The sequence below is a fragment of the Hibiscus syriacus genome, unplaced genomic scaffold (assembly GCF_006381635.1).
Source record: "Hibiscus syriacus cultivar Baekdansim isolate YM2019G1 unplaced genomic scaffold, ASM638163v2 tig00109978_pilon, whole genome shotgun sequence".
NCBI lineage: Eukaryota > Viridiplantae > Streptophyta > Magnoliopsida > Malvales > Malvaceae > Hibiscus > Hibiscus syriacus.
The window spans coordinates 447,370-469,964 of record NW_024062545.1 but is presented as its reverse complement, the minus strand read 5'-3'; the positions used below and the strand labels follow the sequence as shown (position 1 = coordinate 469,964).

General features: G+C 35.2%; 1 protein-coding gene across 1 annotated transcript; it reads right to left on the bottom strand.

Annotated features, from left to right (window-relative positions):
- Positions 1-526: 526 nt before the first annotated feature.
- On the bottom strand, positions 527-5,667 carry LOC120211647 (probable phosphoribosylformylglycinamidine synthase, chloroplastic/mitochondrial). Its single transcript, XM_039210144.1, is given in 5 exon segments — positions 527-790; positions 955-3,091; positions 3,094-5,152; positions 5,403-5,455; positions 5,611-5,667. Coding segments are annotated over 3 exon segments (4,233 nt in total). The 5' UTR covers positions 5,445-5,455; positions 5,611-5,667; the 3' UTR covers positions 527-790; positions 955-959.
- Between the last annotated feature and the right edge of the window lie 16,928 nt (positions 5,668-22,595).

The window sequence follows — 22,595 nt, the reverse complement described above, 5'->3', positions numbered from 1 at the left end:
GATTCCAATTCCCTTAGAAAACTTGAACCAAACATGGGAAAGTTGTAGAATTAGATTCAATTCCCCCAAATTCCAAGAAATTCCATCCAACCAAACGTCACCTTAGTCTTTCATCTTCTTGCAGATTCTCTTTATCCTATAACTTTTGCCCTATAAATAATGACTTCATAAAACTCATTGATATAAATAATGTAAAAGACCTCATGTTTAGGACAGTTTATAAATCTTTCACTAAAGGTAAAGCTTCAGCCATTGTTGGATCAGTGCATCTGTGCTTATGGGAACCGCACCAGCACCCATGACATTGATTCATCTCAAATAGCACTCTGTAGCCACTATTTTTTTACAGTAGCATAGATGCCATCATTGCTTGTGTAAAAACACCTCATCTTCAACAGGATGATCATACACAGATCACATATTGTATCTGCTTCAGCTTCAAAGAACTCTCCAATAAGTACTAGTTTTCAGATATGATGTGAAAACATAAAATAAACCCAAAATATATTCAGATAATATAAGATACGATACTTTGATTTTCAATTCATATATAAGAAATTAAAAGGGAAAACTGGCATTCACCAAACAGGTTTGTAAAACAAGGCAAATAAGCAAAATTCTTCTAAGTTTGTGTTTCTGAGGTTTGCATGAAGCAAACTCTTATGCCTAAAATAATGTAGTCTCATGTCATTTCCAAATAAACAGTAAAAAACCTCCAAATCGAACTCAGATGAAGCGTCCATCGTCCAATCACAGTAGTTCATCTCGTTCGTCCTTTGCGAAACATAACCTGTGATTAAAAACAATAAAAGTGGCTCAATACATATTCTGAAATTTTACTATTAGATAAAGATTTGCAGAAATTCAACAAAGTCAAGTATATTATAGACAGTGCTTTCAATAATATTCAAGTATAAATTAGTAAGATCAAATATTGTGGGTAGAAAAACTAACCGATATCATGAGCACCACTCTCTGGCATTTTGGAACATTCTTAACCATGGGCTAGGGCCTTTCTTGTCCACGTTCCAGTCCTTTGGATACCAAGGGAACTGCCACATCAGGAAACACCGCTCCGGATGAGGCATCATGGCAAGATGTCGACCATCCGGAGAACAAATTGCAGCCACTCCTAATGGAGAACCATTCAAATTGAACGGGTAAGCCTCTGTTGGATTCCCATCATCATCGCAATACCGTACTGGAGCTAGATCCGAATGCAGTACACGATCCAGAACACCATCATCAGGAAAATATGCTCTTCCCTCACCATGGGCAGCCCATACACCTAATGTACTGCCTTCCATTCCTTTAAACATCATAGCTGGTGAGTCCTTTATAGTCACGCTTGTGAAGCGGCATTCGAATCGGCCAGACTCATTGTGTACAAACCTCGGCTGCGATGGGTCCCCACCTGCACCAAAAACACCCCCAACTTGAGGCCCCGGGACCCACCCTAACAGAGCCATTAACTGACATCCATTGCAAACACCAAGACTGAATGTATCAGGGCGCTTGTAGAACTCCTGAAACTGATTGAGAAGAGGCTGATTGAATCGAATGGATGCAGCCCAACCCTTGGCAGAATCAAGCACATCCGCATAACTAAAACCTCCAACAAATGCAATTCCTCGGAATTCATTCAAAGAAATAACTCCATTAAGTAGGTCTGACATTGCAACATCCCAAGGCTCAAAACCAGCGGCATAAAAAGCTGCTGACATTTCTCTGTCTCCATTGCTCCCTTCCTCACGAATGATGGCTACTTTCGGTTTTGAAGTTGCAGTCATGTATTTCTCATCTGTAATGGATGGAGTGAAAGACAGTGGCCAAAAAGGCTCATGCCGAAGCTTCAAACCTTCTTTCTCTGATTCCACACAAGATGCAAGTCTCTGCAACTTTTCAAGCTGGAAACCCGTATCCTCCCACATATCTCTGAGAAGAGAAGTTTTCTCATTTAAATGAGTAACTCCATCAACCTTTAGCTCTATAATGGGTGAGGCAGTTACTTGTCCTAGTATCTCAGCGGTAACATCTACACCGTCAAACTTCTCCATTACGCTATCCAAGTTATTCTTGCTTACCTCAAGAACAAGACCAAGCTCTTCGGCGAAAAGTGATTGGAAAACACTATTCCCTCGAGAAGCCAAGTCCAACACAATGCCACAATTTCCAGCAAATGCCATCTCCAAAGCGCAAACTAGTAACCCACCGTCACTGATATCATGACCGGCAGATATCAGACCATTTCCAAGAAGGTCCTGCACCCCCTCAAAAACTCTTTTAAGATAAGAAACATCATCAATATCAGGGCAGTCATTCCCAATTTGATCAAAAACCTGAGCCAAAGCGGATCCACCTAAACGCCGCTTTCCCTTTGCCAAATCAATATGAAGCAAAATACCATCATCTCCTAGCTTCAAATCTGGGGTAACCGTTTTTGTTATGTCAGGACAAGTGACATAGGCACTTATTACAAGATTTCCTGGAGCCTTAACGACCTCACCACCTGCATGGGCAGCCATTGAAAGACTATCCTTCCCACCATCAATAGCAATACCGAGTTCAATCATTGCTTCTGAAAGAGCAATAGCAGCATCATACATGGCTGCCCCTTCCCCCTCGAGCTTGGCAGCATACATCCAATTTCCACTTGCTTTAACATCAGACAAAGAAGTAACCTTAGCCCAAACAAGATTTGTGAGGGCTTCTCCAACGGCCAGCCTAGCCATCGCTTTTGGATCAATCAACCCCTTGATAGGTTGCTCACCAATGGCACAGGCACCCCCATTTAAGTTAACATAACTTTGAGCAATGACTGCAACGTCAGCAAGAGGTAACTGTAAGGGACCAACTGTTTGTTGCTGTGCTACAAGACCTGTTACACATCTATCAACCTTTGTTGTCAAGAACCGTTTGGAACATACAGAAGGAAGTCTTAATACCCTCTTCAATGAATCCATAACTGTGATTCCAGGAGCAACATCAAGTGGCTCTTGTGCATAAACCACTCGTTTGAATTCAAATGATTTTTGAGGCATGTCACCAAGCACTTTCTCAAGCTCAAGATCAACAGCTGGAGAAGGAGGAGTCCACTAGCACGGCTTTTCTCAATTGCCAAGCTATCAACTAGAACAACACGTCCCTCACCATTAATACATCCAATAACAGCCATTGAGAGTCTTTCCCTTGCACATATTGATTCCAGAAGATTGCGACTTTCGGGCTTTACCAATATTGCATCCTGTTCTTGATACTCAGCACCCCATATCTCCAAGACTGACATAGTATGATCTCCAACCACTATAGCCCTAATATCAATCTCAGCCCCCTTTGGGTATATTATTTCCTTTACGACATTGCAATTCCCTCCAGCTCCCTGATCATGAATGCTAATAATAGGGTTATCCTCCTCCATCTCGACACAGGCACGAACTACACGGTACAATTTTTGTGCCATTTCAGCATCTCCACGCTGTACAGCATTAAAATCAAGTTCTGCATCATTCTGGCCACTAACCATACTGGAGGCAGCTCCACCACCCATTCCGATTCGATATGCAGGCCCACCAATCTTTACAACTAACATTCCAATCTCAGGATCTCCTTTCGAAATATGAGAATGATCGATATGCCCAATCCCTGCACTGAACATGATAGGCTTCAACCATTCTCGTCGTTCACCACTAGGGAGTCTCATCCCAAATGTTCTGGTAAAACCCTGAATCAACGGTTCACCAAATTTGTTACCATAGTCTGATGCACCATTGCTAGCTTCAATGAGAATTTCCAAAGGAGAAGCCAAATTTGAAGGGTATGTGAAAGATGTGTCCTCCCAGGGGGCATATGATCCCTCTATATTAAGATTCCCAGTTGTGTAACCTGCTGTGGATGCAACAACAAAGGACCCTCTTCCAGTGGCATGTGTATCTCTAATGCGACCACCTGCACCTGTCTCTGCACCAGGGTAGGGTGCCACTGCACATGGGAAATTATGTGTTTCAGCTGTAAACAAGACATCAATTTCACGAGTAGTTTCATTCAGCGGGCAGGCTGTTCCAGGCTGAACTGGTCGTAACCGGTAAGCAAGGAACCCCTTTATTGCACTTGAATTATCCTTAAAACCAATGACAGAATTGTTTGGATTTGCTTTCAAAGTGCTCTTGACAATTTGCATGAGGGTCCTATCCATGGGCTGTCCATCAATAACAATCTTCCCAGTGAAAAACCAATGCCTGCTGTGCTCACTGTTAGATTGCGCTATATCAAATAACTCTACATTTGTTGGATCCCGTTTTATGTCCTCCATGAACAACCTGGTATAGTACTGCAAGTCTTGTTCATCAAATGCTAAACCCATTTCCTCATTTATTTCCTCCAATGCTTTCCTTCCCCTCTCCATGACAGGCACAAAACGAACTTCCTCTGGAACCACACTGGTTTCAAATGATGTGAGCCTCTGGCTATAAACACACTCAGTCATCCGATCATGAACCATCGCAGCAAACTCGTTAATCTGATTTTCCTGCAACGCTCCCTTACTATACAGCAAGTATCTTCTTGACCTCTCCATTCGAGTCACCTCAGTCAAACCACAGGATTGACAAATCGAAACAGCATTTGAGGACCATGCTGTTGTAAAAGACAGCCTAGGCCCAACTTCAACTATCACTGCATTCAACCCTTCTTGTCTCTTGTTCGCAAGAAAACTCTCGTCTGCTAAATTCTCAGGCTCGTATGTTTCCCCAAGAATCCATTTAAGTGTTGAAACCTTCTCAGTCGAAATCTTCGAAGCAAGTCCTATGTTGAAACACTGCTCAGTTTTCAACCCGACAATCTGAGTGGAAACTTTGGTCTGAACAGACTTGAGAAGCTCATCGTTCGCACTTTCTTGAATCAAAGGGACACGGTAGAAATGTATGACCTCTTGAGCAGGCTTTTCAATCAACCCAAGCTGCTCATCAGCCAAACTAGTACGGACATTGTCAGATGCCATTGCTTTAACCTTTGATCGAGAAGAGCACCTCAAAGAAACATCCTTTGTATTAGACATATACCCCATCCGGCTCGGATTACATAGCTTGCCCCATAGCAAATTACTTCGCTTGATCAAAGTATTTCTCTGCAAAAATATAGCCTGCCTTGTCGTACCCTGAAATAAATCACGATGCACCAAAAAACGAAGAAGAAAGTTAAGAAACTAAATGGGTTTGCATAAAGGAATAAAGGAGATAAACTCAATAGTTTTTATTTGTTTAAACAATAAAAAATCAAAGGGGAAAAAATCACAACAACCCTTAAAATTCGAAATCAAGAAACAAGGAAAACCCATTGGTGGATTATCGTTTCCGCACACTTTCTCGGAAACCAAACAGAGACTAGAACAAAAAACAAAAACTTACTCGCAAGAACTCTGCCGCAGTCATCTCTGCTAACCCGGCCATTTTTCAATTAGCTGCAAAAAGAAGCCAAACAACAAGAACGAAAAAAATGTTGTATTGGGATGATTAAGAAAAACAATCAAAGAAACAAAGAGACGCAGTAGATAGAGATGGAAGGAAGAACCGTTTGTCTAAAGTGAATGAAATAAAGGAGAGAACAGGAACCAACCAGATTTTTATGTTTAGCTCTTTAGTTTGCAGTGATAGTTTGCAGTGATGATTAAAACCCTACTTTCTTCTGTATTATATTCTGCTTCGTGCGCCGAATTGGTTCGCTAGAATGTTTGTTTGAAATTGAAATTTATGAATGAATTGGAATCTATAAGAATTATAATCCAATTTCATATTATGTTTGATTGGCAGGAAATAGAATTAGAATCCAATTTCATATTCTGTTTGATTTATAGACATGTTAGATGAATTTGATTTCAGTAAGGTAAAATGATAGAATTGTCCTTTTTATTTTTTTCTTTATTTTAGTTTATTTTACAACTTACATATAGTAATATATTATAAAAAATTAAAAAATATTAAATTTTCATTTTATCGATTGATTATTCATTTCAATAAATTATAAAAATCATGTTAATAAACATTATAAGTTAAAATCATTGCAATCAAAATATGTTAATAAGTTACCAAAAGATAGAGTAATATTTCGATACATTCCAATCGGAGTATGTTAATTAGTTACAAAAAAATATATCGAAAACTATTTTTATTCAATATATGAATTAGAAACTCAACCCGACACGGTTCAAAATAATAAAAAAATTATTTTTATTCAATAAAAACATTGACTTAATTGAAAAAAATTATATATAGATGGATATTATTGTAATTATTCTTAAATATATAAGGTAAAATTATATATTTTTTTCGGGTTTGTCTGATGTTTTTCACCCTAAACCCGAACCCGACCTAACCCCAATATCACACTTAAAAAAACCCGACCCGAATATCACACTTAAAAAACCCGACCCGAACAAAATAAAGTTTCATCCGACCCGAGTATATGAATTAGAAATCCGACCCGACCAGACCCAAAATAGGTAAAAAATATTTTTATTTAATAAAAAAAGTGACTTAATCCGACCCGACCCGAATTATATATATATTCGGGTCGGTTAGGTTTTTTTCACCCTAAACCCGAACCCGACCCGATTCGACCCGAATATCACACTTAAAAAAACCTGACCCGACTCGACCCGAATATCACACTTAAAAAACCCGACCCGACCCGAACAAAATAAAGTTTCATCTGACCCGACCCGAATATATGAATTAGAAATCCGACCCGACCCGACCCGAAATAATAAAAAAATATTTTTATTTAATAAAAACAGTGACTTAATCCAACCCGAATTATATATATTTTTGGGTCGGTCCGGTTTTTTTCACCCTAAACCCGAACCCGACCCGAATATCACACTTAAAAAAACCCAACCCGACTCGACCCGAATATCACACTTAAAAAACCCTACCCGACCCGAACAAAATAAAGTTTCATCCGACCCGACCCGACCCGAATATATGAATTAGAAATCCAACCCAACCCGAACCCGAAATAATAAAAAATTATTTTTATTTAATAAAAATAGTGACTTAATGCGACCCGACCTGAATTATATATATTTTCGAGTCGGTCCGGTGTTTTTCACCCTAAACCCGAACCCGAATATCACACTTAAAAAAACCCGATCCGACCCGACCAAAATAAAGTTTCACCCGTCCCGACCCGACCCGAATATATGAATTAGAAACCCGACCAGACCCGAAATAATAAAAAAAAATATTTTTATTCAATATATGAATAAGTTACCAAATGATTGATGAGGGTAGTATGGTCAAATTTCAATTCCCTCCAACAAGGGAATTGAATTCCAACCATTTTTTGATAGAATTTACTTTCCCTCATTTGATGGAATTGAATTCCATAAGGGATTCTAATTCCCTTGAAAATCTTGAACCAAACATGGGAAAGTGGTGGAATTGGATTCCAATTCCCACCAATTCCAAGGGATTCCATCCAACCAAACGCCACCTTAGAGTTTTAGTGGGGATTGTCTACGGAAAGGTGGGCTAATATACGACTAATATACGGCGTTACAGGATACATTATAATATATTTATAATATTCGGTTTAGCGCTACCGGAAATGTTGAGTAATAATAATGTAGTAGGTCTAAATCATGAAGAAATATTAAAAAATTTGGCAACCGGTAAACTTAGCTTGTCGGTTTGTGTCGATACAAATGAAAAAGGGATCGCTCCATAGCAATATTACAGGTACAAATATGACAAAACCGGTCCCAAAATGAAAAAACCGGTAAAACGCTACCGGATATGTGTCGAGTGTCGATAATTTAATATAAGTATCGAAACTTTCTGAATTTAAAAGAGAAGAAGTTATAGCACCTATAAAGTGTCGATACGTTAAAAAAATATATCGATCCACAACAATATAACATGTAAAAATATGATAAAACTGGTCTAAAAAATGACAAAACCGGAAAAAGTTACCGGATATATTGAAAGTGTCGATAATTTAATATTAGTATCGACACTTTCTGAATTTAAAAGAGAAGAAGTTATAGCGCCTAAAAAGTGTCGACACTTTATGAAAATGTATCGATCCTTACCAATATAACAGGTAAAAATATGATAAAACAGGTCTAAAAAATGACAAAACCGGAAAAAGTTATCGGATATGTTAAAAGTGTCGATAATTTAATATAAATATCGACACTTTCTGAATTTAAAAGAGAAAAAGTTATTGCGCTTAAAAAGTGTCGACACTTTATGAAAATGTATCGATCCATAATAATATAACAGGTGAAAATATGATAAAACAGGTCTCAAAATTGACAAAACCAGTAAAACGCTACCGGATATATTGAAAGTATCAATAATTTAATATAAGTATCGAAACTTTCTGAATTTAAAATAGAAGAAGTTATAGCACCTATAAAGTGTCAATACTTTAAAAAAATATCGATCCACAACAATATAACAGGTAAAAATATGATAAAACATGTCCCAAAATTGACAAAACCAGTAAAACAATATCGGATATGTTGAAAGTGTCGATAATTTAATATAAGTATCGACACTTTATGAAATTAAACTAAAAAGTGTCGACACTTTATGAAAATGTATCGATCCATAATAATATAACAGGTAAAAATATGATAAAACTGGTCTCAAAAATGACAAAACCGGAAAATGTTACCGGATATATTGAAAGTGTCGATAATTTAATATTAGTATCGATACTTTCTGAATTTAAAAGAGAAGAAGTTATAGCGCTTAAAAAGTGTCGACACTTTATTAAAATGTATCGATCCTTACCAATATAACATGTAAAAATATAATAAAACATGTCTCAAAAATGATAAAACCGAAAAAGTTACCGGATATGTTGAAAGTGTCGATAATTTAATATAAGTATCGACACTTTCTGAATTTAAAAGAGAAGAAGTTATAGCGCTTAAAAAGTGTCGACACTTTATGAAAATGTATTGATCTAGAACAATATAACATGTAAAAATATGATAAAACCGGTCTCAAAATGACAAAACCGGTAAATAGATATCGGATATGTTGAAAGTGCCGATACTTTAATAAGTACGCGTAAAAAATTATCGATACTTTCAAAGAAATAGATAAATATCCTATCGAAAGTATCGACACTTGACATAAAAGTATCGACACTTATGTAGTTGTATCGATTAAATATAAATAACATATCCGGTGTAAATATAAAGGCATAGCTATCCTCTGAAAATAGATAGAGTTTTTGAAATCAAAGCATAATTGTTGTTGCATTTCAGAAGGCGTTTCTACGTGAAGTTTTGTTTATTTGTTGCTGCAGTCGAATCGAAAGGTACGTTGTTGAAACCCTAGTTTTTTATTATTACAGTAATAGGAAATAGGGTTTTTATGTGTTGTTGTTTGGGGGGGTTTGAAGTAAAGAAGCATTTGTGACCGAATCGTTACTTTTAGTTAATATTTATAGGTAAAAATGATATTATAGGTATAAAATGATGTTTTAGGTTGTATAAATGTGCCGACACTTGTTGTACTGGCCATTCAAATTCTTTTGAAGACCAATCGTTTTACCACAAAGAGTGGTTATTATTTTTGTATATTGAATAAAGTGTATGTAAGCAGTATTTGATTTGATTTGCGCAAACTGATATATGAAGGAAAAATGAAGTCAATGGGAGGAAAGCAACCAAAGGGTGGATATATGTACTTCTAGTAAGTATCAGTCTTTTTGTTATTATTGTTGAAATGGTAATTGGATTAAAACTTTAAATTGATTACAAATTTTAAATGTTGACAGTATGATCGAATGCAAAAGGATGAAGGAAGATGGCACACACAGCGGTTCGGTATGTAAAATGAAATTGACATTGAGTATTATTTAGCGTTAATGTATTGATTAAGAAACATTTACGCTTAATATTAGGTGACAAAAGATGTGAGGTCGAAATAGAATTCGATGAGTGATGCTGAAAAGGAACCTTAAATCACACAGTCAAGGAATGATAGTAAAGAATACAAAGAACGGATGAAAGCACATGAAAAGAAGGTATTCATTAAACTTGTAAATACATTGATACAAGATATATAAGAACAATAACATTATATATTGTTAAAAAATGTAGGAAGTGTCGATAAGGTGCAACATAAAAAGGGTGAATTCATTAATTGAACACCTTAAAGAGAATGATCAATTGAATGTGCTGAGGGAAATGAGGTTTGGATCATTGATAGGAGTAGAGGATCGACCAATTCGGAGGGAATTGTGTCGATCCTTGATGGAGCAATTTGATGTCAAACAATGTATTGCTAAATATGGTGATTTTTCATTCCCTCTGGGGGTATCGACTGTTGCAGCCATCTTGGGGTACAAAACAATGGCAAAAGTGTTGTAGAAGTCTGTAGGAGTAAGAACTGGAAAGCAATTGCCTCCAAAACTGGTTTGAATCAGAAGGTGGCATATGCTGAAGTTGAAGAGGATATCAAAAGTGGATCTTACGGGGGGGATGACCTGAAGGCCCGAGTTCTATTATACCTTGTCAGGATATTTCTTTGTCCAACGGGTGATACGTCAACGAACAAGGACGATATGAAGCTCATTTGCGATGAAGGCTTGAAGGGTGAATTCAATTGGGCTGAATATGTCCATTCAAGATTGATTGAATCAATAATCACCTTTCAAAAGGGCATCCAGAGATACCTCAAAGGGTGCATAACAATCTTAGAGGTAACTGAGTTGAAGAATGTTTTTGTTTTTTTATATAAAATGATAGTATAGTTATTATATAAAATGATAACTTTTATTATAAATGCATGTTGCACTGTTCGATTTTTGGTCGGGCTGTGATAGTTTATCGGCTTATGAAAGAAACGGAGTGGCACGTATCCGTGCATGGGGGAAGGAAGAGGTGGTTAGAGTGATGGCGAAGTTGAAGTTGGATAGACCGAGGAAGCTAGAAATGGTAATAAATGTAATTAAATAATATTAAGAATATAATCAATGTCTTAATACAAATTTAATTTTGAAGGTTATTGTCAAGGAGTTAGAGGATACAGAGGAGGTAAAAGAGGCAGAGGAAGCAAAGGAGGTAGTGTAGAAGGAAGAAGAGATGGTTGGAGGGGTGGATGACGGTCGGGGGGATTACGGTGAGGGAAAATAGATTAAATTCGATATTTTGATGTCTGAATTGGTTGATATTAAAAAAATCCTTTTTGATATTCATCAAAGATAATCAAGAGATGAAGAGACACTTGAGAGGCATAAGGGGGAAGTGGAAGGAAAGGTAGATGTAGCGGTGAATGAAGTTGAGGTGTTGAGGGAACTTAATCTGTTGACGGGTGGAAAAATTGATGTAGTTGTCAATGAGGTTGTGGAATTGAAGAGTAAACTTACGGGACTGAAGGAGGTGGTTGAGAAAAACTTGGATGAAGGGGGGAAAATGAAGGGTGAAATAAAAGAGATGAAGAGCTATGTAGAGCAAAAATATGATTAACTGAAAAAATTGAAGAAGAGAAGATGGAGGAAGAAGAAAAGATGGAGGAAATGAGGAGAAAGGATGTCACTAACATCTATACACCGGAGAGTGTTATAGATGCAGATTTGAATTCGGAATGTCCTGCACCCCAGAAGAAGAAGCAGAAGGTAAGTTGAATAAAAGTAAACTTAATTTGATTTTTATCATATTGTTGTGACTAAAATTTGTATGAAAAACTGTAGGTTGAAAAAGCGGTTATTCCAAGCGGAATTGAACCGGTAGAAGCTGTAATTTGTGATTATTTATGGAATAGTGGGTTAGAATCGGGGTAAGTTAAATATATTGCTTTGTGAGTGATATTTAAATATTTCATGACAATATATTAATCCTAATGATTCATACAGATGTTCTGTAATCTCAATGGGAAATCAATACGCTAGTGTATCCGACATTGCAATGTTGAAGCCTAGTGAATGGGTTGGCGGTGTGTTAAGTAGACATATATTAAAAGTTAAAACCTATTGAATATATTCTGATTGTGTAATTAATTTTGTTAGGTTATTGATTTGTTCGCCTGGACAGTAAGCTACGATTCTAAAAAGTCAGGTTGGACGATTGGCTACATTTCATACCACTTAGCGGTGAATTAAATTAATAAATGTTGAAAAGTAATGTTATAGACTGTAAATTAATAATGATTGTCATGTAATTGCAGCAACAGTCGTTGGACAACGTCTGTATTGAGGGTATTGTGAGTTTTTGGGATCCCATGTTGCATAACTATGTGAAATTCACCAACTGTGAGAAGGTAAGACACCATACGAATAGGCATAAATGATGTTTTTGGATATATAATGTTGAATTTTGTCAAATTGGGCGTGAAATTTGTTACAAATCATGATCACAATAAACCACAATAAGTCACATTGGTATCTGTTGGTGTTGGATATGGTAGACCGTGTTGCAACTGTATATGATAGTCTGTTTACATCTGAAGCAGCTAAACAGAGAGTGAATGATGCTAAGAGATTGGTATGTATGAAATGAAATTATGTCAATTATAATGCATAATTTGTTTGGATCATAACTTCATATTTTTTTAATGCAGATGAAAATATTAGATAGTTATAATAAGAAACGCATTTGGGTATAAGCATGTGGATCTCTAGCAAATTTCCCCTTGCAAAGATTCAAATTCACGGAGCATAAGATGAACGAGCAATCGAATGGACATGATTGCGGCATTTATGTGATGATGTGGATGGAATCGATTGGTTCTAGCGGGACTACTTGTGATTTTGTAAGTAGAATTAAAAATTTGTTTGCGGTTAAATTGTTCAAAGTCGTAGATTGAATGTTGTGGTCTAAAATACTTAACGTACTGACAATTTGAATATAAGTTGTTAGAGAATGGGATCGTATGCGAATATTAAACGATCTCGTAAGCCACAATCAAAATCAACTAAGAGAGAAGATGACAAAAGCTGCCATACTACACAAGAATAACAAAAGGAAGGGATGATGTAAATGCATGGTTAATTTGTATAAGATTTTTAATTTTGTATACGATTTATAATCTTATACACAGTAGGAGTCATGTTTTTTGTCTGCATTATTCCAAATGTCACTAACATAATTGTCATCATGTGCGAGACTTAATGGCCATTCCATAGTTAGGTATGTTCAATAACTACAAAATGCAATAACTTTAAAGTAATAGGTAAATTGTATAGGTGGCAAAAATAGAATATAATAATGACAAAATTAATAAACACAAAGATTTGATTCCAACATTTTGTCCAAGTTTGGGAACTTAATAGGTAAAATATACCGGTTTAATGAGAGAATAGGTAAACTTATGTGTCGATACATTTAAAATAAGTGTCGATCCCAAAAACATCGAAAACCATAATTATAATGTAATAGGTAAATTAGCAATATAACCGATCTAAATATACTGGTTTTTGAGAAAACAGGTGTAAAAAAAGTATCGACACAAATCAAACAAGTGTCGATACTTTTGGTCCAGAATGTATTTCAAAACCAAGTGCACTAAAAAGTGTTGATACATTTATAACTAGTATCGATCCCAAAAACATCGAAAACCATAATTATAATGTAATAGGTAAATTAGAAATATAACCGGCCTAAATATACCGGTTTTTGAGAAAACAAGTGTACAAAAAGTATCGACACAAATCGAACAAGTGTCGATACTTTTTGTCCAGAATATATTTCAAAACCAAGTGCACTAAAAAGTGTCGATCCAAAAAACATCGAAAACTATAATTATAATGTAATATGTAAATTAGCAATATAACCGGTCTAAATATACCGATTTTTGAGAAAATCGGTGTACAAAAAGTATCGACACAAATCGAACAAGTGTCGATACTTTTGGTCCAGAATGTATTTCAAAACCAAGTGCACTAAAAAGTGTCGATACATTTATAACAAGTGTCGATCCCAAAAACATCGAAAACCATAATTATAATGTAATAGATAAATTAGAAATATAACCGGTCTAAATATACCAGTTTTTGAGAAAACAGGTGTACAAAAAGTATCGACACAAATCGAACAAGTGTCGATACTTTTTGTCCAGAATGTATTTCAAAACCAAGTGCACTAAAAAGTGTCAATACATTTGTAACAAGTGTCGATCCCAAAAACATCGAAAACTATAATTATAATGTAATAGGTAAATTAGTAATATAATCGGTCTAAATATACCGTGTTTTGAGAAAACCGGTGTACAAAAAGTATCGACACAAATCGAACAAGTGTCGATACTTTTGGTCCAGAATGTATTTCAAAACCAAGTGCACTGAAAAGTGTCGATACATTTATAACAAGTGTCGATCCCAAAAAAATCGAAAACCATAATTATAATATAATAGGTAAATTAATAATAAAACTAGTCTAAATATACCGGTTTAAATTGAAAACATGTTACCATAATGTATCGACACATTATTAACTTGTGTCGATACCTTTTTAAATTACTCGTTTTTTATTTATTTATTATAAATATGATACAAACTCCAAATCGAAAAACCATAAACCTAAAGGCAGAAAAAAAACTCATCGACTCCGACGAATACCAGCGTTCATAACTGTTACGATCAGATAATCAGGTAGATTTTTTGATATTTTGCCATAAATTAGGGTTTGTTTGATTTGCATATTGGTCTTTTTTTCCTTAATGTATTTTTTTTCAATGTAACAACATCCACACCCAAAATGGCTCCAAAATATCAACGTTAGAAGTGGGGTCTTTCTCAAATCTCTTCTCAACCCACCTCTTCCCAACCCAGCTCTTCTCAACCACAACCTCCTTATCAAACAATAGGAAATCAGGTCGTTCGAAACTGACAACTTTAGATCCGATGCGGAGAAAGAAAGATGGCAAATGAGTTTTAAAGTAAGGAAGATTCGTCTCGAACATCTCATTGACTTGGGTTTCTTGTTCGATGATAAATATGCTTTTAGTTTTAAATCCACGTTTACATCTTGGGGTTGGCTTGAATTCCTTGGTGTAGAACCAAAATATTACCCCAACCTAGTTAGAGTCTTCTACAACAATGCTTCCTTCGAGTATGAGCCTAATAAGGGTAATATAATAGGAATTAATACCCATGTCATGGGGAAGGATATATATATCTCCGGAAACTATTGCGAAGGGTTTAGGTGTAGCGAATAAAGGGGATTCAGATGAAAATGATGTAGATTGGTCTACAATTAAACGGGTTGCTAGAAATAGCCCAATTCACCTAGATCTAGAGTACAGAGTGTTTCACAAAATGCTAACTTGGTTTATTCGGCCTAGTGGGGGAAAACATTCAATGCTTCGATACAACGATTATTGGTGGATAGCAAAGTATAAATCCAAAACCAAAACGGCTCCAAACATTGCTAAAATGATTTTTAATACAATTGTATATATAGTCACAAAGGGAACATCAATTTCAACTTCACTACTATATGGATGTGTCATCACCCATCTGTTGAATAAGAAAGAAGTTGATTTTTCGTTTGACTCCCCTGTTCGATTAACCCGCAAGATTGATATGTTATTTGTTAAAAAAGCGGGATATGATTTTGTTGAAAAAGTCGGTTGGAAGTGTGTCAAGGATGTCGGCTTAGATATAGAGAGTTAGGACAATGAAGATGACCAACCAATGGGAGACGCAATGATGGAAGAAGCTGCAGAAGCTCAAGATGGGCAGGATGTCACAATTACGACAGTGATGGAATACATGGTCAATTTTCGGGAGCATATTGATTCCCGTGTGAGCGGAATGTGAGCCGATATTTCATCATTGCGCAATGAAGTCTCCATGTTGCGTGACAAATTACGGCAACGACATCAAACGAGTTAGGTAATTAATTATTTATGTTTCTAAACATTTACACATTCTGAAATGTATTTTATTTTCTTTTAACAGATGTGGAAAACCAAGCGGTCAATGAAGATGACGATGAAGATGATCATAATGATGATGATGATGATCTAAACAAGTATATCGTGTCTGCAACGCCGCTTGCAAGAAAACTAGTAATTTTTTACGTTAATGGTGTCCTTGCCTACATCCCAAGACATCTAGAAGGTTTCAATTCTGTTAATTTGTATCCATTATTTTAACATATAAGCGTACAACTTTAATCTCATTTTCTTCATGTTGCAGATGTTATCCTCAGAAATGGATTATATTAATTTATGCAATTTTGTTTACAGAATTTTGTTGTTGTCATTTGGTCATCCAAGATGAGGTTATAACTATTGAGCAATTCAAATTACTATAGCCAAAATCGTTAATATACAATTAAATGTTAACATTCAAACTTGATTACAATCTCAGGCATAACATGGACCATGTACTTGATAAACTACATTTGTTCTCTGACCACTTTCTATTCGTTTGGGTAAGATGATTGTCATTACGCTTTGCTAACTTTAATTTCTATAAGATCCCTACATATTTATGTTCGATTGTTTGTAAGCATGATCAAAGTAAGTACAAAACAGAAGATATGTTTACCTACTATAAAGATCTCAATAATGTTTGGAACAAGTTTACTGATTTTAACGCCCTAAATACACTGTTGGTTGATGATTCACCGCGAAAAATGATTCATAATCTGGTAAGTTACATTCATGCCATATTTTCATAGTTAAACAGTTGTTCATAGATTGATTGATTAACAATTTATGTTTTTATTAGATAAACAGTTACATATGTCCACATTCTTTCGACATTGCTTCCCATTCGTACGACGTGCTCTAAGTATTACACAAATTTATTCTTGATTATGCTCATTTAGTTTCTTGTTCCTTATAAAAAAAAATTTAGTTTCTTGTTAGTAAAATTGCACCTGATTAGTTTGATAATTGAAATTATTTATTTATGTCCTCAGCAAAAGGTGGTAAAATACGCGAGTATTTGGAAATTTTGTTGAAGGCGCCTAATGTTCCGGACTTCGTTAGTGATAACCCTTTTCCATCGGATTAATTTCGTTGTAGGTACATTATTTGAACATTGTTATCTATAAATTTATTGTGTATGTATGTTTTGGTTTGATTACACAGTATGAATCAATTATGCAATTTTCATGTTCAATTTAACATGATATTTCATTTTCATTTCATTTATAATTAGAGTTTGAATTTAAATGTAAATTTTACTCCTAAACCGAAATTCCATCCATCCTAACAACAATTTACTCAATGGATGCATCGGGAGATAACATCAAATTCCAAATTCCATTTCTAAGGTAACAACTTACCTTTTTCAAATATCAACATTAGTGATAATGTGCATAATGAATTTGTCCATAATGTATTTCTAAGGTAACACTTACTTACCGCCGTTTTCAAATATACGGGTTTTTGAGAAAACATGTGTACAAAATGTATCGACACAAATAAAACAAGTGTCGATACATTTAAAACAAGTGTCGATCCCGAAAACATCGAAAAACATAATTATAATGTAATAGGTAAATTATTCATGTAAAAGGTCTAAATATACCGGTTTTTGAGAAAACAGGTGTACAAAAAGTATCGACACAAATCTATCAAGTGTCGATACTTTTTCTCCAAACTGTATTTCAAAACCAAGTGCACTAAAAAGTATCGATACATATATAACAAGTGTCGATCCCAAAAACATCGAAAACCATAATTATAATATAATAGATAAATTAGCAATATAACCGGTCTAAATATACCGATTTTTGAGAAAACAGGTGTACAAACAGTATCGACACAAATAGAACAAGTGTCGATACTTTTGGTCCAGAATATATTTCAGAACCAAGTGCACATAAAAGTGTCGATACATTTAAAACAAGTGTCGATCTCGAAAACATCGAAAAACATAATTATAATGTAATAGGTAAATTATTCATGTAAAAGGTCTAAATATACCAGTTTTTGAAAAAACAGGTGTACAAAAAGTATCGACACAAATCTAACAAGTGTCGATACTTTTTCTCCAGACTGTATTTCAAAACCAAGTGCACTAAAAAGTGTCGATACATATATAACAAGTGTCGATCCCAAAAACATCGAAAACCATAATTATAATGTAATAGGTAAATTAGCAATATAACCGGTCTAAATATACCGGTTTTTGAGAAATCAGGTGTACAAACAGTATCAACACAAATAGAACAAGTGTCGATACTTTTGGTCCAGAATATATTTCAGAACCAAGTGCACATAAAAGTGTCGATACATTTAAAACAAGTGTCGATCCCGAAAACATCGAAAAACATAATTATAATGTAATAGGTAAATTATTCATGTAAATGGTCTAAATATACCAGTTTTTGAGAAAACAGGTGTACAAAAAGTATCGACACAAATATAACAAGTGTCGATACTTTTTATTCAAAATGTATTTCAAAACCAAGTGCACTAAAAAGTGTCGATCCCAAAAACATCGAAAACTATAATTATAATGTAATAAGTAAATTAACAATGTAACCAGTCTAAATGTACCGGTTTATGAGAAAACAAGTATACATGAAGTATCGACACAAATACATCAAGTTTCGATACATTTTTGTCCAGGCTATATTTTAAAAACCAAGTGCACAACAAAGTTTCGATACATTTATAACAATTGTCGATCCCAAAAACATCAAAAAACATAATTATAACCAAATGTCTCTAACATCATGTGCTGGAGGTTCATAACATTCCGTCTTCAAAAAAATCAGTTGAAGTATATTGCGTGCTTGTATTCAAACCCAGCTTGACTTGAGGACATGTTAGTTTGTTATGTCCCTCATCGTTGCAGAACCCACATCACCTAATCTTCTTCTCGACCTTGTTCTTTGTTACTTCTTTTCACTTGCGTAGTTCCCGTTGAGGGTCACGAACATTGTTTAATACACTGCTTCGATTGACTGAATCATTCAAACCAAACGAGTTCTCAAATTCTTCTGTTAGTCTTTTCATCTCATATCTTGCGGTTTTGAAAGACGCGTCTGTCTTTGATGCAGCGTAGCATAACATACTTGCTGTTGCACGTAGAGAAGCAAACCTTGCCATTTGCATTATTTCTTGAGGCACATTCAAATCAACAAAACTGGGTGCAGAAGCCTTCGCATACTTAGTCCACCTACTTTGAATCAAAGACCAGGGCAAATATGTGTAATCCAAGTGCTTCAAAACGTGAAGTTGATGGCGACATGGAAGTCCAACGGTCTCGAATTTTCTGCATGAGTAATTTAGAGTTTTCGTACGAGAATCAAAACTAATTTCAAATGTACTATTTTTTTCTTTGTATTTTTCAAATAAAAATATTGACATTCATCTGATAAGGACTGAATCTTTTCCTGAATCCAGTACAATGTCTCCCGTTGAAGTTCTTCTTGGAACGCATGAAAAGATTTGTGCGTAAAAATCTCAGAAGCATGACTTTCAAATTCAATCAGTTTTGTGATCTAGAAGGGCTTCGTCTGGGAACTTAAGTAATCCGCTTTCAACTCATTCAGACGCATTCTACTAATTCCATCTTCAATTGCACGAACAACATCTAAATAAGTCTTCTTGTGTTTCAGTACAATTGCGAGTGAAGCATTCATAGACTCGCACCTTTGTGTTGAGCGAATATTAGCAAAGAAATGACCGGTTAGATATGCTTGTGCCCATAAGTGCCGAGTATTTCCCTTTTCAATCACCCATGGATGCTTTTCGACGTTGAATTCTGAAACAACTGAACGCCATTAAATATCAAATTCGTCGGTTGTCCACCAGGAAGCCATGCATTTTGAGAATGCTGCTTTTAATTTTAGGTCACCAATGTTAGCTTGTGCATTGAGAGAAAGATGCCAAGAACATAATTTGTTCTTAGCATTAGGGATAACAAATTTGATAGCCCTCTGCATTGCCCTATCCCCATCGGTGACAACTGAAATAGGCGATTTGTTCATCACGGCTTCTAAAAATTATATAGCACCCACTCGAAAGATTGGGACGTCTCGTCAGCGATTATGGCAGTAGCAAACACAATTGTGTTATGGTGATGATTGACACCGAAAATAGGCATAATTGGTCGACCATACAAATTATCTTTGTGCGTTGTGTCGAACTCAATTACATCACCGAAGCATATATAATCTGATCTCGATGTAGAATCCGACCAAATAAGATTATGCAATGCCCCTGATTCGTCTACCGATTATATCACAAAAAACCCGGGATCATCATGTTTCTTATAATCAAAGTAAGCAATAAGCGCATTCACATCCCCATCGATGATTTCTTTTGCTTTACCTCTTTGAAGTGCATTGTAGAGGTCTTTATGTGTAAATCCAACATTATGATAGCCCCCTGCCTGCTGCGTTAAATAGTTCATTACTTGTGACGTGTCAACACCGACATCTTTCAATGCTATTACCTCATCGATATTAGCCTTACTTACAGCTCTATTAGAACGTATAAATGGTGTCATAGTAGGTGTGCACAATGCATGATTATGTTTCTGATAAGACTTACTTATAACCCACTGATCGTTTGTATTTGTTGTTGTAACTATGACTCTAGCCTTGCATCATGCTCTTGTGATTGGCGTATGAGCACGTTGACGATCAACGGTATTGACTTTTGATTCTCGAAACCCTTATTTCGAACAACAAAATTCTTGTGTCTTCACATTCCCTTCCATGTCAAGCCGTGTTGTTCCCCGACGTACACTAAACCCATGTTCTTGTGCGAATCCCTTGTAAAAATACCAAGCTCGATCACATAAAGAGAAGAGCTTACCAACCAATATGTCAGATTCATCAACATTATATACTTCAAGGCATTAATCAGTTGGCTTAACATTGTCTGCATCAGTATGATCCATGGAAAATTTTTGTTGTGCAATTTCAGTGGTCCCAACAGGAGTTGATGGAGATGTAAGTAAAGGTTCATTGAACAACATGTTTTCAGTGGTGCTTTCAATAGGATGTGGTATTGGTAGTGGTAGTTGGAGGGTGGGTACAACATTAAATTTGCAGGACATATTCAGGTATGTACAATAACTACAACATTCAATAACTTTAAAGTAATAGGTAAATTTACAATGTAGGTGGTAAAAATATACCTTTTTAATGACAAAATTAGTAAACACAAAGATTTGTTTCGATACATATGTAAGAATATGTGTTGATACATTTTCAAAAAGTATCGACCCCAAAAACATTGAAACAAATAATTATAATGTAATATTTAAATTAACAATGTAACCAATATACATATACCGGTTAATTATAAAACAGGTCTACATAAAGTATCGACACTTTTTAAGTTTGTGTCGATACTTTTTTCCAAAAGAAAGCACAAACAGGTTCACGCATAAAGTGTTGATACATTTAAATTGTATCGATCACAAAAACATCGAAACCGATAATTATAATGTAATAGGTCAATTTACAATGTAATCGGTTTAAATTTACCGGTTTTATGAGAAAATATGTCAGAATAAAGTATCGACACTTGTGTAATTTGTGTCGATACATTTTGTCCATAATGAATGCCTAACGAGGTGCAATAATAACGTGTCGATACATTTAAAATTATATCGATCCCAAAAACATTGAAACGAAAATTACAATGTTATAGGTAAATTTACAATGTACCCGGTATAAATATACCGGTTTTATGAGAAAATAGGTCTAAATAATGTATCGACACCTTTATAGTTTGTGTCGATACATTTAAATTTGCAATGCAATAGGTAAATTTGCAATGTAACCGGTTTAAATTTACCGGTTTTATGAGAAAATAGGTCAGAATAAAGTATCGACACTTGTGTAATTTGTGTCGATACATTTTGTCCATAATGAATGCCCAACAAGGTGCAAGAATAACGTGTCGATACATTTAAAATTGTATCGATCCCAAATACATCGAAATAAAAATTACAATGGTATAGGTAAATTTGCAATGTACCCGGTATAAATATACAAGTTTTATGAGAAAATAGGTCTAAATAATAGACACCTTTATAGTTTGTGTCGATACTTTTTTCCAAAATGAATTAGGAATGCCCAACGAGGTGCAAGCATAAAGTGTCGATACATTTAAAATTGTATCGATCCAAAAAACAACGAAACCAATAATTATAATGTAATAGGTAAATTTGCAATGCTAGCGGTATAAATATACCGGTTAAATGCCTATTTTATTATATAAGCGCTACCTATTACATTATATAAGCGCTATCTAATATGTTATTGTGCTTGATAATATTTCCGGTTAAATGATATAACATAACCGATCTAAATTTTAACCGGTCACTTCTTTAACCGGTCACACCGTTTTTAGCCGTTTTTTAGGCGTCGAACAGCAGAGTCACCCGTTTTAGTGAGGCAGAGGCACAAATCATAAAATTTGATTTTAAATATGGGTAAACTATGCGAATATTCCCTTACATTTTTAATCTGGCCTAATTTGGTTACCAATTTAAAAATTAAGGGGAAATGATCCTTAATGTTATCGATATGTTCGATTTTAGTCCCTCAATCATTAATTCCAGTTCGATTTTAATCCCTCAGCCATGTTAGGAACTTAAACAATAGAGGGTTAACAAAAATTAATAGCATGTGACTTAAATCGGACGGACTGATAATG